Below are 16,154 nucleotides of genomic sequence, written 5' to 3' on the forward strand. Positions count from 1 at the left end.
GTAGTTCCATTTAAAATCCTTCTACTGAATTTTTTTCAATTAAACTACTTGGGTATGTCTTTTTATTCCTGTTGAAACCTTTCCTATTTATTTTTTTTAATAAACAAGTTTTATTGGATGATCGTGAGATACACTTACAAACTTGCAGGATTGCATTTCATTCGAACAATGCTCGAGCACCCATCCCTCCACCAGTGCACATTTCCCACCACCATAGTTCCCAGTGTCCCACCCGCCACCCGCACCCTACCCCACTCCCTGCCTCTGTGGCAGGTACAGTCCTTCTTGCTCTCTCTCTCATTTGGGGCATTGTGATTTTCGATACAGATACTAAGAGGTCATCATATTTGGTCCTATGTCTACTTTTACCATACGTCCCCCAACCTGGGCGCTCCCTCCAACCACCATTTACTTAGTGGTCCCCTCTCTGTCCTAACTACCTTTTCCCCTAGCACGTGGGACTGGCTTCTAAACCTTGGTGTGATCCTCTTGTCCCTTATCTCTACTGTCCTTAGGTGTTAGTCTCATATTATGCTACTTTATATTCCACAAATGCCTGTTTTAGGAAATGAAGAAAAAATGTATTTCTAGAAATCTCTTTTTATTTATTTATTTATTTTTAAATTAATGAATCACCGTGAGGGTACAGATACAGATTTACATATTTTTGTGCTTGTGTTTCAGTATACACTGCTTGATTATGCATCCCTCCACCAGTGCCCGTTCTCCATTGATGACCCCAGCATCCCTCCCACCCTCCCATCTCCCCCACACCCCGACTCTGTGGCAGGGCATTCCCTTTTGTTCTCTCTTTCCTTTTGGGTGTTGTGATTAGCAATGGAGGTATTGGGTGGCCATCGTGTTCAGTCTATAGTCTGCTTTGAGCATGCCTCTCCCATCCTGAGTGGGTCATCCCACCACACTTTACTTGGTGTTCCCTTCTGTATCTGAACTAATCTCTTTTTTTTTTTGCTTTTTGGGTCACACCTGGCAATGCACAGGGGTTACTCCTGGCTCTGCACTCAGGAATTACGCCTGGCGGTGCTCAGGGGACCATATGGGATGCTGGGAATTGAACCCCGGTCGGCCGCATGCAAGGCAAATGCCCTACCCGCTGTGCTATTGCTCCAGCCCCTGAACTAATCTCTTTTTAAAAAGAAAATCTATCACCAGGTTACAAAACTTTAATAAAGTGGAAAAATATACACTGAGAAAACCAAGCATTTAAGTCATAGTTTGAAATTATGGAACAGACACGTTGTAAACTGTCACTAAGACAAATACCAAGTACAAATGATACCTGCTTACATGTTAGCTTAAAATTCAATGGATTCAAAATAATCTGTTATTAAAAAACAGTCCTTTAAGAAATGATTTTACTTTCCTAACAAATGCATTGAATAATGAAATGGACAGGTTTACAAAGTCACTTGGCAGGCCAGTGGCTTACCTCTTTGAACTTGTGACTCAGCTTGTTTGTGTCCAGGTCTGATGGAGAAAACATATCCTCATTCTCAGGCAGCTCGAAGACTTCAATGGCGATGTCACTGCCAGGAAGGACAGGGCCTACCTCATCCTCCTCTTCATCTGTGGCATATTCTCCTGTCTGAAAGCAAGGGGATTTCAGAAATCTGGCTGTCTTTACTGTTGGATAAGGTGGTTATTTGAAAATACTTTATGAAATAGAAATAAAACATGGCACCGAAGGTAAAAGTGTGAGTAAGTTGTTTAAGTCAAGCAAGCCACATGCAGCCAAAGTTATAAACACATGTTAGTTTAAAGATCCAAATGGACATGCCTATCTCATACATGTGGATTTCTGAAAATCAAATAACATCAGAAGCACCTTAGTATAGTAACAAAAGTTGTTTTCAATCTTATTATGATTTTGCCATATCAAATTATGGTGCTAAGGGAAATAATAAATGTACTTCGATCCGGACCATCTATGTGGATAATTATACAATATTGAGAGCACAGGAGACAGAGGGGGAGATAAAAAGATTCAGAGCTGGCCTTATAAATAGTGCAAAGACCAAGATGCTTACACATGGCCAACCCTGGTTGGATCCCCAGCATTGCAGCAGATGGTCTCTCGAACCCCGCCAGGACTGATCCCTGAGCACAGAGCCAAGAGTATGCCCTGAGCACAGGTGGGTGAGGATCAAAAAACAGAAAACAAATAAAATAAATAACTTACAGGTAGTCAGTTAGGGGAGCCCTCTGGTAATGAATTCTTGGGATGTAATAAAACTCTAGATTTGGGGGTTGAAAGAAGTTACTCTGTCAGCTCTATGTGGATTATTATTGCCAGGACTCACTTTGTGGACAATGAGGTTGTGTCTGAGGAATTGAGGTTGACAAGTGGCACCAGAAATGGCTTAGAAGTCTGTAATATCCTCCCTCTCCCAGAAGCTCCAGCAGAAACAAGGGTTGTGTTAAAGGTATGGAGACAGACTATTAAAGACTTCAGACCCTTCTTGACAATGCCATAGCAATGGGCCCTTAACTAGGTAGAAAGTCCCATGTGGGGGTAGTTCGGGGAAAGTATATATAAATTAACTTGGACAAAAAAAGAGAACACTCATGTGTTCCCAGGCTAGGCTGTCTGTGCACATGGTGCCCATATGCACATGTTGCCTGCATCTCCCCTGAAATGCATATCCTAGCTCTCTGCATCTGGAGAAGCCTGCATTGTTTCTTGAATGTGTTTCTCTCTCTCATTGTCTCTCCTTCCCTCTCTCCCCGCTCTTCCTTAACATTTCCAAATAAAATTGCATTTATTTCACTATTTGCTTTCTCCTGAAATTCTTTTTTGTGAGGGTAAGGCTATGGACCAAAAAAAAAAAATCTGGGTAAAGTCTAGGTCAGACTTTCCTGCAAAATGCATTCCTTGCTCCAGCTGGAGTAAGTGGGATCATCTCCCGGGCTAGGCAGAGCAAGTGGACCTCAGGTGTAGCTTGACAAGTGCCTCAGGGGGGCTGGTGAGATGTGAGGTCTACATTGTCCAAGGGCTCATCGCAGATTTTTATCAGTCCTAGATTTCCCCAGCTGCCTCACAAAATGGAAGAAGTGGGTAGAGAGAAAGAGGTAGATTTTCTTCTTGAGGCTACCGCCTCTCTCCTCCCCACTTTACATAAGTCACTCAGGGAGACCCCACTGGCAACAGAAATCAATAAAAGATTCAGCATGAAAATGAACATCAGTCTTAAAAAATTTAGTTGATTAATTTTCCTATGCTTTGGAATTAAATCACTATTTATTTTTGTTGTTTTCTATTGTGGTGGCTCAAGGGTGATCTAAAAATAAGCCACTTGAGTCTAGGAAATAGCCCAAGCAAGGGCACTGGTCGGCCTGCAACAGTCCTTTGACAAATTGGAGTATTTCTCTAATTTTTTAAATACATATTTCACATAAAATTCTAGGTTCTTTTTTTCTAAGAAAGCCAAAGATCTGGTACTAGAGACACAGTATAACTTGATGACCAATGGCCAAAATTCTGAGTCATTGTTTCTTTAAAATGGACTACACACTTTAAAATATAACAAAACTTCCATAATTTTATTTTATTATATTATATTGGCTTCATTTCTTCATGATAATCCATAGAGCCCTTTAGAATGAACTCTGGAATTAATGTTTCTCCTCATGACTAACTTCCTTCACATTATTAAAAAGAAGCTTCTTTCCTGGCAGCATCAGGCTGTAACACTCTAATTCAAAATAATTGTTTGATTCCCAGCATCCCATATGGTTCCCTGAGCACGGCCAGGAGTAATTCCTGAGTGTATGAGCCAGGAGTAACCCCTGTACATCGCTGGGTGTGACCCCAAAAGCAAAAATAATAATAATAATAATTGTTTGAAATCTATACCTTATAAAATAACTTAAGGCTAAATCGCAGGCTCACAGGGGTTGAAAGATAAAGTTCATTTGATTTATCTCTATTTCTTCAGGTATTATTATACCTAACCTATAAAACAGACAGAAATCCATGTTCTAAGGTAATATTTTTTTTTCATAAACAGTGCGCTGAGTGATCTATTCCTTTGATTAAATGGCTTGGCAGTACCCATTTTTCTCTTGGTTCTGTACCACATCCTTCATACTAAAGGGTAAGGAAACTATTTCTTATACATTTGGATCTGAGAGAGATCTGGTCATTAACATTACTGTAGTAATTCTGAATGTCTAAAAGAGCATATTAAATTTCCATTGACTTCCATTTATCAAGTGAAATGATTCTAGGCTTCTCACAGGTACCATTCTCTGTAATTATGTCTGTGCCTATATTGACTTCTCTACAAGGTTTCTACATTTCTCATAAGTTTGGAATCCATTTAAGTAATACAATTTTTAGTCAGGAATCTGACAGCCATTGGCCAAAATGAAACAGTTGTTGCAAGAATCTCTTTGACTCCACTTCCCTGAATGAGGCTCTTACTGAGAGCTTGACTTTGGTGGCATTTCTGTATAGAAGTAAATTCAGGCTACTTAGGACAAAGCATTCACTTTCTTTGCTGGTTACGTATTAGTCTTTTTTTTTTTCCCCTTGGATTTTTGGAGCACACTGGTTGTGCCCAGGGCTTACTTTCTGCTTGGTGCTCTCAATGTCACTCCTGATATTTCTCGAAGAATATCTGTGGTTCCAGGAATTCAATCAGGACTGGTTCCATGCAAGAAAGCGTTCACAGGGGCTGGAGTAATAGCACAGCAGGTAGAGCATTTGCTTTGCACACAGCCGACCCAGGTTCGATTCCCAGCATCCCATATGGTCCCCCGAGCACCGCCAGGAATAATTCCTGAGTGCATGAGTCAGAAGTAACCCCTGTGCATCGCTGGGTGTGACCCAAAAAGCAAAAAATAAATAAATAAATAAATAAATAAATAAATAAAATAAATTTAAAAAATAAAAGAAAGCATTTACACCTTGTATTACAAAAAGCTTACTCCCAGGTACTATCCATAGGAATAGTAAAAGTTACTTTTCTCCCAAATAAAATCAGAGATGATTTGATGAGAGGGAAAGAGGTTGGTTTCTTGAGTCCACAGAGCAGCACTGTCAACCTTTGCTTACTATGGCCCCCTTCCAACTCAAGTTTCCTTCCTGTGTCCCTACGTCCTATCAACTAATTCTCTAATCCCATTCCGTGGCTCTTATTTCCACAATTTTCATCTGTGGCTCCTTGGAATATGCTCAGGGCCACAAGAGGCCATATGAGAAATCCTGCTGTAGAAAGCCTCGGTATGAGAACTCTCCCTTGAACGCTTTGGAAACCAATATGAAAATATGTAAATTATAAACATCATTCCAAATGTCTGTCTCTGGCAGAAGAGTAGGTGCTAGTTAATTCCTGATAGTTTCCATTTACTGATATAATTAAATGTTATAAATTTAAAAAAAATTAATTTCATATCTGATGTGTTCTTAAGTGATAATCTACAAATATATATTAGAAAAGGTACATGGTAAATCATCACTGTATCATTGTCACTGTCATCCCGTTGCTCATCGATTTGCTCAAGCGGGCACCAGTAAGGTCTCCATTGTGAGACTTGTTGTTACTGTTTTTGGCATAATCGAATATGCCATAGGTAGCTTGCCAGGCTCTGCCAGGCGGGCGAGATACTCTTGGTAGCTTGCTGGGCTCTCCCAGAGGAGCAGAGGAATCAAACCAGGGTCAGCCGTGTACAAGGGAAATGCCCTACCCGCTGTGCCATCGCTCCAGCCATGGTAAATCATAGTGACATTAATTAAAAGTAATGCAGTAAGAGTGATAAATATACAATCTGAAGGTAACATTGTTGAAAGTTTTGACTTAGAGATAATAAAATTGTGTACTTGTTTTTAACCCTATAATTATCATTAGCATCAAAGTTTACCCTTAACCTCCTAATCCACACCCCAAAACTTCCACTTTTTGAATTTTGTCACTCATAAAACTTTTTTCTTTTTTATTGAATCATAGTGTAATATAGTTAAAATATTGTTCATGATTGGGTTTCAGTTAGATAATGTTCTAACACCTGTCCCTTCACTAGCGTACATTTCCCACCACCAATGTCCCCAGTGTCAAAACATTTTTTCCATATCTTTCTGCTTCATTAACTTTTTCTAACTGTAAGTCCCTTAAGAGTTACAGAAAATATTTCTCTGTAATTCCACTGTAGTGATCACATTAGTTGGCACACAGTAGGCACAGAACAAATGTTTACTAGATAAATTAATACAAGTTGAGCCACATCTGCACCGCACAGCAGAGTCCGATTTTCCTGTCAACTCTTTGCTTTCAAGTAAGAAATACAGTGAAGCACAGCTGCAGCTGGGGTCTAAATGACCCTCTGGGGGATTTTTCTCTTATTGTTAGGTTCAACCATTAGCAGTAATTTTTGTTGCAGCAATGTTTGCTCTGGTAAATTCTAGGAAACTAAACGGTGATAATCATAAAAATAGTCTTAATTATGCAGTTTTTGTTGGAATTTGTTTACTGGATTTGAATTTAGTTATATATATTTTAAACTCAGTTTTTGGAGCGAATAGAACTGCTTCTTTTCCAGAAGAAGTCTTCAAACTAATATTTCAATGCTTAAAATGCCCAAATTTGCACCAATCATCCAGATGTCTTTTAGCAAACACTTTCCTTTTCCATAAAGCATCTTTCTTCACTTTGGCCAGATGATTTCTGTATATTCTAGTTTTGTAATATGGAACAATGAAGTTTCACTTAATATCACTGCTAATCTGTAAAATGGGAATAAAAATGCCTATTTCATAAAATTCTTTCCCTCCCTCCCTCCCTCCCTCCCTCCCTCCCTCCCTTCCTTCCTTTTCTTTCTTTCTTTCTTTCTTTCTTTCTTTCTTTCTTTCTTTCTTTCTTTCTTTCTTTCTTTCTTTCTTTCTTTCTTTCTCTTTCTCTCTCCCTCTTCTCTTTCTCTCTTTCTTTCTTTCTTTCTTTCTTTCTTTCTCTCTCTCTCTCTCTTCTTTCTTTCTTTCTTTCTTTCTTTCTTTCTTTCTTTCTTTCTTTCTTTCTTTCTTTCTTTCTTTCTTTCTTGTTCTTTGGGTCACACCTGGCATGCGCAGTGCTTACTTCTGGCTCTGCACTCAAAAATCACTCCTGGTGATGCTTAGGGAACCATATGGGATGCCAGGGATTACCCCAGGTCGGCTGTGTGCAAGACAAGCGTGTTACCCACTGTACTATAGTGACATATTCAAAGTATATATCACAATGCCTAGAATATGCTACATGGCTAGAAGACATAACTATTGGTTTCATCCTTCCAGTTATTCCAGGAAAAAAAGATACTGACCAGTATAATATAACAGAACTCATTTTGAACATGGGACTCAAATAAGAATATTCCAGGTAAAAGTAATTTACCTTGCACTTTTTGTGCTATTTTATTTTCTAGGTAAGATGGCACAAAGATGACAATCTCTAGAGTATGAGATAATTTAAATAAACATTCTATTTACAAAGTCATTTATAAGTTAATAGTGAATCTTTTGCTCTCTAAATATTTCTTTCATGTAATTTTTCTTTCTTCGTGTAATTCTAGTGGTAATGTCTAGCTATCAAATAAAGAAGCAGCTAAAGTCAATATTTAGATTTTGTTTGCCTGTTTTAGTTATGGTTGTGCTCAAGGCTTACTCCTGGCTCTACACTCAAGGGTATCAAACCCAGGTCTGCCTTGTGCCATGTAAGTACTCCATCCACTATACTATTTCTCCAGCCCCTTAATATAGATTTCTTATATGGCCTCCTGTCATTACTGCCAATGACTCAGCGACTCAGGCAGTAACAATTCAAACAAATGATCATTACTGAAATTGTGACCAGATGAAGTTAAGATTTGCTCAGAAAGCATTTCAAACAACTCAAGCTCATCTTACTATTCTTAAGATTTTCTGGAAATTGTGACAGATATCATAAATAAGCATTGGGTTTTATAATAGTAAGACCTCTTTAGTTCCCCCTTTCTTTTTTTTTTTTTTTTTTTTTTTTTTTTTTTTTTTTTTGCTTTTTTTTGGGTCACACCTGGCGATGCACAGGGGTTACTCCTGGCTCTGCACTCAGGAATCACCCCTGGCCGTGCTCAGGGGACCATATGGGATGCTGGGATTCGAACCCGGGTCTGCCGCGTGCAAGGCAAACGCCCTACCCGCTGTGCTATCGCTCCAGCCCCAGTTCCCCCTTTCTTTAAAAAAGTTTAGTTCTCAAAAGTATAACTCTATTTCCTTCCATGCTAGGCAGTCTCGAAAATGACCCAAGTGCTCCCTGCTTCCTAGGTATTCATGCTTTTGTATACTCTTAAGCATGAACCACACCTAGCAACTCACAGTTTTACAGCTATAATAGACCAAAGTGATGGGAAGTCACTTGTGGTTACTTCACAAAATGACACTGACTTCATTTTTTTTTCTCTAGCTCTTAGATACAAGTTGCCATCTTGTGTATGGCCCACTAGAGAAGTGCACTCCACAAGAAACAGATGTTTCTGGCCAATAGTCAGCAAGGATCTGAGGTCGGCCAACAGTGATGAAGCTTGGAAGTAACTTCTAATTTCTGCCAATAGCTATATACGAGCCCAAAAGCAAATCTTTCCACAACTAAACTTTTAGATAACTACAACTCTGGCTGACACCTTATTTACAGTCTTGAGGGAGATTTTTAATCAGAGGTACTGAGCCAACCTGACCCACAGATATTATGATGCTTAAATTTAAGTTACTAAATTTTGTTGGTGATTTGTTCTGTGGCAAAAAACAAGCAGGCACTGTCATAAAAATACTAAGAATGGGAAATTGGCTTTGAAAAGGGTTATGGAGGCTAGAAAGAATCTGAAGATTAGGTGGGTGCCATGAACAGTGGAAATGCAGAAGGGAGATTCTTGTTTTGTATAAAGAGTAGCAACATTATCACCTTCTAGAAAAAGAGGTAGGAAATGCTCTTTAGTGAAGATGATCCATTTAGGTAGACTTCCAAAGTACTGAATGTGTACTTGCTTTTATTGTTAGATAGAGTTAAAATAATTGAAAATGGATAAATTGAAAGAGTATGAAACAGAGAAGAACTAAGCTGGGTGCTAATTTCTACATAGCTAATTTCTGCTATATTCTGAGTTGAGGAAAATTTTCCCAGGAGTATCACTCCATCAGACATGCCAATCAATATAAGCAATAGTGTCTAGGAACCATACCCATTTGTCAGTCTCACAGAATATAATTAAGACAACTGTTAAAAGGATTTTTAGGCAGTCAAATAAGTCTTACTTATAGCATTGAGATCAATCTTGCATAGAAGTCTACTGTGCAGGCTTCCAGACAATACTAGCTTTGAAAAATATCACAAACTGGGGCTGGAGAAATACAGTGGGCAGGGCACTTTCCATGCATGTAGCCGACTTGGGTTCAATCCCTGACATCCCACATGGTCCCCCCAAGCACAGACAGGAGTAATTCTTAAGAGCAGGCCAGGAGTAACCCCTGAGCATTTCAGTGTAGCACCCAAACAAACAAACAAAAAACCCCCAAAATAAATAAATAAATAAATAAATACTTTTAAAAAGTCCATTAATTATTAGGGTGTAGATAAGAAACCTAGCTGGTGTTATCTTTTTAATTTTTATTGACTTTACCTGGCTACAATTATATGTCAGTTCAACAGGGATGCATTAGATATTATAGAAACTTGACATTGGTCCACATTGGTCCACAGAGAATAAATTTAAGGTTCAGGGAAATTCTATAAACTTTAGTAAGAAAGTTGAGACTTACTTGAGTATCTTCTATGAGTGAGCTTTATCATTGATTACATCATTTAAAGTCAGGAATTCCTTTTATACTACTCTAAGTAAATGGCTCTAATCCTAGGGATAAGTGACCATATAATGCCATCATGTAATTAATTATTCATCAATATAGCTCCCTTACATAAACAAAGATAGCCTAATTCAGAAGAATCTATGAAGTCACCTATGGGCTACATGATCTGATGATTGATTGTGTTTTTAAAAAATACATGAAGATTTTTTATCACCACTCCTAACACAAAGCTACATGGGTAGTCCAAAGGAGCTTGCTCAATTACCATAACTTATTTCTATCCCAAATTTCAATCTGTCTGTAATTTTTCAAGTGATAGACAATTAGGACACTGGTAAAAACCCAAGAATCAGTGAAAATGAAAAATGGTTAATTAAGGAGAACTGATGTGAACTTAAGAAGGCAAGAGTTGTAAGTATACCTAAGTATATCCTTTTGTTTGACCCATTGAGCATAGTTCATTTGGGATCATAAAACTGATGTGATGCTAAAAAGTCCCCAGTTTCCTTGCCACCATCCTCCCCACCACCTGCCTCTATGACCTATGACAGGCACCTTGGCACCTTTCTTCTCTCCTTCTCTCTCTCTCTCTCTCTCTCTCTCTCTTTCTCTTTCTCTCTCCTTTTGCGCATTATGGTTTAAAATACAGGTACTAAGAGGTCTTCATTTTTGTTCAGGGTGTTCAATATTTTCATTGGAAAGGTACAGTGGAGTAGCTTTTTTGTAACTGGGTGGTGACTTTGGGGTGTGGACTCAGAAGGACTGCCAAGGCTTCCGGAAGTACAGGGAGGTGGGGGGAGGTAGCTCATCCCAACCCCAGATAGCTTGGAGATTTCAGGTAAAAAAACCACATAGCAGAATTTTTAGCATATTAATAACTTGGTGACGTCTAGTCTAAGACGGTGGCGTTCTGTTGGGGGCATGGTGGCAACTTTGGATTGTGGGAGCAAGCAGCTGTGGGGGCTGTTTGGATGGGCACTGGGCTAATCCACCTGCTCTGATGTACCCTGGTCTGGTTAGCCTTGCGTGGGTCTGAGATTACCTGTGGATTTTGATCTCTCTTGAGACTTATTTTTGGATCTCTAAAGCAAGGCAGATAAACAAGCTTGTATAGATAAGCTGGAGGTGAATTGTGGGCATGGCTCCCACATACCTAACTTTTCGCAGTTTAATTTCTTGGAAAACCTGGTCCTGAGTTGTTGGAGTCCGCTCAGAGGCACAGTGGCAATTCTGGGGTATTAGGAAGCCTGAAGGCACCACCAGGATGCTGATGCACTTGCCCAGTGGGTCCAGCCTGACCTCCTGGCAGCGCCACACTCCCTGGGCAGGAGTGGCCTGGCAGGGACCAGGATTGGGCCAGGGCTGCTCTCTGGATGGGCCTTAGCCACCAGTCCAGCAGAGTCTTAGCAGTGGCAAATGACCTCATCTGACCCAACCTACTTCTCGAGACACTTGGCGCTCAGGTCGGTTTTTCTCCATAATGTATTTTCTGCAGGCGGAGTGGACTGATGGAGGAAAAAAATGGCCGCAGGGCTGTCCTGCTGGTGGCGAATCACCAGGGCGCCCCAGTTGAGGACCCAGGGCACCCCACCAACTCAGGGAGCTGCGCTCTGTGGTGGTGCTGAGTTGGACCTGAGGAGCATATTTAGACACGTTAAAACTCGGCCACCACCGACAGAGCCGAGAGCTGAGGGAGCTCTGCCAGCTGGCATTCCAGCCGCCACAATCCTCCTGAGTGCCATCCGGGGCTGGCGCTTCACAGCGGGCCACCCGCCAGCTACGTTCAATAACGCTCTCCCTGAGACAGAGTATCCAAGGGGCACCCATATTCACTCACGCAGAAATTTCATGACCCTTATCGGCTGTTCAGGGTTCTGAGAGCTGCCGCCCCTGCTGCCCGCTCTGCTGCTTGCCACTGTGCCATCACTGTCTTGACTGAAACCCTCTCAAATGTCTTATTTTAAGAGGCAGAGAATCAGATGGTTACCCACAAAACAAAGTTGCAATATATCAGGTAAATTAAGGGGCTACCGGACAGATAGGCACTCTTGAATCTGACATTTCCATTTTATAGTCAAGGTTTTTTTAGTATTTCCCATTTTGTCCACCAACAAGCTCAAGTTGACCCATCACAAGCTGAGAATACCAGACCAGAGTAACAGGGTCTCCATAGGTAAGTCACTTGATTTCAGTCTTTAAGTTAGGACATGAGTAGTTGGTTATTTTTTGTTTTGTTTTGGTTTGTTTTTCAAGGAAGTGTGTTTATTAGTTGCATCAGGAATCAGGAATGCAGGGTTAAGAAATGGTTTGAGTATTCCAGCTGTCACCATATGCTAATATTAGTTATAATTTCCCTATTCTATACTGTTTCTGCTGAGCCACTTGGGAGAAAACAATGAGAGTGTGCTATATATCCTGCTCTCACTACTTTAAATGAAGTAATCTCTAAGTAGAAGAATATTCATAATATTACTGGGACAAAGAAGTAGCACTATAGCATTGTTGTCCCGTTATTTTTTTCGAGTGGGCACCAGTAACGTCTCCATTGTGAGATTTCTTGTTACTGTTTTTGGCATACTGAATACGCCACAGGTGGCTTGCCAGGCTCTGCCGTGAGAGCAGGATACTCTCGGTAGCTTGCCGGGCTCTCCGAGAGGGAAGGAGGAATCGAACCTGGGTCGGCCGAGTCCAAGGCAAATGCCCTGCCCACTGTGCTATTGTTTCAGCCGAGTACAGGCAGGTAATACATAATTCTACTACACACATAGCAGTTGAAGTTATAATCGCATTTACATTGTATTTTCTCCAAGTGAGGCCATCAATGAGGCCACTGTGGCATCCTTATTAACTATAAACCAATAGGGAATGCTCAAACAGTATCAAGTGAGTTGGACATTTTTTCTCACTGGTTTGTTTATATGAAGATCTGTGAGCCAGTATCCATACAACCATATAATTTGAGTACCTTCTCTCCCAAAGCTCTCCAACATATTCAATGGCTTCATATAGCCTTTGTTCTTTCTAGGAAAAAGAGATCTCAAACCTACCTCTTTCTATTTAAAATACTGAAGTCAGTATAGAGAGAGGGAGAGGCATCAGGAGGATGGAGAAAAAGAGTAGCAGCTTCATGACACTAATAAGATACACTCATTTTCAATTTTGAGTGGTACTATGGTTACTTCTGTTTGAAAGAATTTTCCAAGTTCTGCAGTCTACTTAAAGCATTAAATAACGGTGGGGTGTCAACATTACCTATCTAGCACTGAGGAATCTTGAACAGCACGACTCCCATGGCAGGGTTTTTTGTTTGTGGAGTCCACCCTAAACTGTACTTAGTAGTAAGTCTGATATTAACGTAAGGGGGTAAGGAAACTTTTCATGGTGATGAGGCTAACTCTAAGAATTTATCTAGCTTGCTTAAGGGAGACTTCTCATTTTTCAGTGATTTAATTTTATCAGAACTTACAGATATGCTAGGACCCAATTACTCATATATAATTTCCAAATGGAATTTGTTTATCTGAAGGAAAAGTTCTCCTGAGAGGGACAATAATCCCTGACAACTGCAAAGATTCACTGAAACAAACTGTCTCTGGTATCCTTTATTGTCCAAATGAATAAATGATAGCATGACAAACTGCAGGAGGGGTTGAGTCAGAAGGACGCCAAGATATTACTATTCCTCTTTGAATAACGTAATGTTCCTCATTATACTCCTAGTAAACCAGCCAAAGTTCTTAGGTCTTAATGCGCTTATGACCACAGCAACTACAAATTTCTGCATTTGTAGTACTCGGTAACTATTGTCCAAACAAGGGAAATACCTTTCTTAAAGCTAAGATGGATATTTGAACTAGTTGGTACGAACTGTGGTGATTCTGTGTCGGTTGCTCATGTCACAATTTTAAAAGATTTTGATGAGATGCAGGCAAGCTGAGACCTATACAAGAATACATGTTAGAAAAGAAATCTCTGTTGCAGACAACCTGAATTTTTTTTATATATATATAATAGACAGCACATAGCGCTGCTATTTGCTCCACACAGAAACCTTTCTATCTTCCAAGGTTGTCCATAACATAACAATTGAAAAGAGTTCAGAACACAGAATGGTCAATGTACCAGATACATGTCTATCCAGGGGAAAATTATTTCCTAATATTTATATTTATTTATTTGTTTGTTTGGGGGGGCCGCACTCAGTGGTGCTTTGGACTTAATCTTGGCTATGCACTCAGGGATCACTCCTGCTGAGGCTCAGGGGATGATATACGGTGCCGGAGATTAAAGTCGGGTTGCCCCTTGCGAGGCACTGCACTACCCAGTGTACTATTTCTCCAACTCCTCCTAAAGAAATAATGTCATATTAGTTGATTTTAACAATTGTACAATATTGTCCAATTTACATTTTCAAACATTATTCCTCTCTATGTACTCTACATAGAGACCTGAGACTTTCTATTTCTTGAACATATTTCTAAAGGACATTTCTAAAGGACCTCAGACTTTCTATTTCTTGAACATATTTCTAAAGGACATTTCTAAAGGACCTCAGACTTTCTATTTCTTGAACTTATCCAATATTGACACAGCTCTTCTTATATTACAAAAAAACAATAAAATTCTTACAAAGAAAAATTAAAGCCATTAATTTCAAGCTCATGTTCCTACTTTTTACGTACTTATTTGTGATAATTCTTTTGTGTGATACTTATCTGGGCTTTTGAAAGATCGCTTAAAAATTATTCAAGTTGTTTGTCAGACATATTTATTGTTTTTATAGCAAGATTTTGGGGTCTACAACTGTACATTTCCATAGTTTCATATTTCTAATTAAATTCATCTTAATAATATTACTTATTTATGAAGACATAAATGCTATTGTATTTTTTGCTATATAAGAAGAGAATCAGTGATCCCTATTTTCCCACTGAGAACCAGAACTAAACAGTCAACAGTCCAAACTAGACCTCTGTAATTCAAATGTCACATTGCAATTTCAAATTGGCAGCTTTCCTTGAGTTTCATTTTACTTGCCAATGAAACAATGAAGCATTTATTCTAATGCCAGCAGAACTGTGGGAAGATACTGAGAGATTGGTGGTTTTGTGAATTTTTAATCTGCAGAAAGAAACAGCTACAGTGACCAAAGGATTATGTGTTACAACAATTTAGTAATTCTATAATTATGCAAATAATTGAAATATGGTATGTTCATATTTAAACTTGCACAAATGATTAAAAAATGCAAACTTCATCAAGGAGACCCAGAATTTAGAATTAAAGAATATAGAACAGACAAGTAAAGTTAAAATAACAAAACTAAAATAACAAAAGTAAAACCTTAGGTTAATGCTAAATATTCCAATGCTACATTTTCCTTCCAGGGAGAATATTTTTACTCTTTTCATCATTGTGGTAATCTTTCTTGCAAAGTGTCAGCAATACTAGGGATTCAAAGGTCTCTGCATTAGTTTTCCAGTCATTTTGACTGGATAACTTCCGTTCTGATTGCATCCAGCCCACAACTCCCATTACCCTTAAACCTTACAATGAAGTTTTTGTTTTATAGATGTGAGGCTAGAAAAATCTGGAATATTAAAGAAGTGCTAAAAGATTTCTACATTGACAGAAGTTTGAGATACAGACTCTTAAGGTCATAGATAAGTGTTTAGAGAAATAAATAATGTCATATTAATTTTAGACCCACTTTACTGTATACTATAAGCACTATAAGCAACGATATGACATTTAAATTTTTTATTAAAACTGATCTAATATGAAATGCTTACAAGACATAAGATAGACTGCAAATAAGCTAAAACCGCTACAATGAACCTATATAGACAGAGGGACCAGTTTTGTTTTAAGAACACTTAACTACATATAAAAATATAGTTAAACATATTTCAATTAGAATCCTTCATCTGTCTCCTTAATTCTACATCTAAGTCACTTGCCATTCAATCATGTTGAATTTTATCATTCACATTTTGTAATTTCATATTTCATAAATGTGTCATTTATCCAATTTTAAATCTTATAGAAATAAAAACAAAATGTATTATTTTGTAATTTTTTACTTTTAATTTTATGTTCCTGAGATTCTAACAGTTGAGGACTGCTAAATCTCTTTTTATATCATTAAATTTCATGAATACACTATATTAATCTTTTTTATGTTGTGATGTAGTTACGTACAATTGTTTTCTAACATAAGAATATTTTGCATTTAATACATTTCAGTGTTTTCCTAAATAGATTAATAAGAAATGAATTACCGAGTCAAATTTACTAGATAACGCCACATTCACATTTTTTAAGTGAA

At 38.7% G+C, this 16,154-nt stretch overlaps 1 protein-coding gene across 9 annotated transcripts in view; it reads right to left on the reverse strand.

The window, feature by feature from the left end:
- PPP1R9A (protein phosphatase 1 regulatory subunit 9A) overlaps positions 1-16,154 on the reverse strand; it is a 319,759-nt gene that overhangs the window by 87,452 nt on the left and 216,153 nt on the right. For all 9 annotated transcript variants that reach the window (XM_055124178.1, XM_055124185.1, XM_055124184.1 and 6 more), the window contains one exon: positions 1,451-1,606. In XM_055124178.1, coding sequence (XP_054980153.1) covers positions 1,451-1,606 — 156 coding nt within the window. The remainder of the gene's footprint in view (positions 1-1,450; positions 1,607-16,154) is intronic.

The sequence above is a fragment of the Sorex araneus genome, chromosome 1 (genome assembly GCF_027595985.1).
Source record: "Sorex araneus isolate mSorAra2 chromosome 1, mSorAra2.pri, whole genome shotgun sequence".
In the NCBI taxonomy this organism is placed as follows: Eukaryota; Metazoa; Chordata; class Mammalia; order Eulipotyphla; family Soricidae; genus Sorex; species Sorex araneus.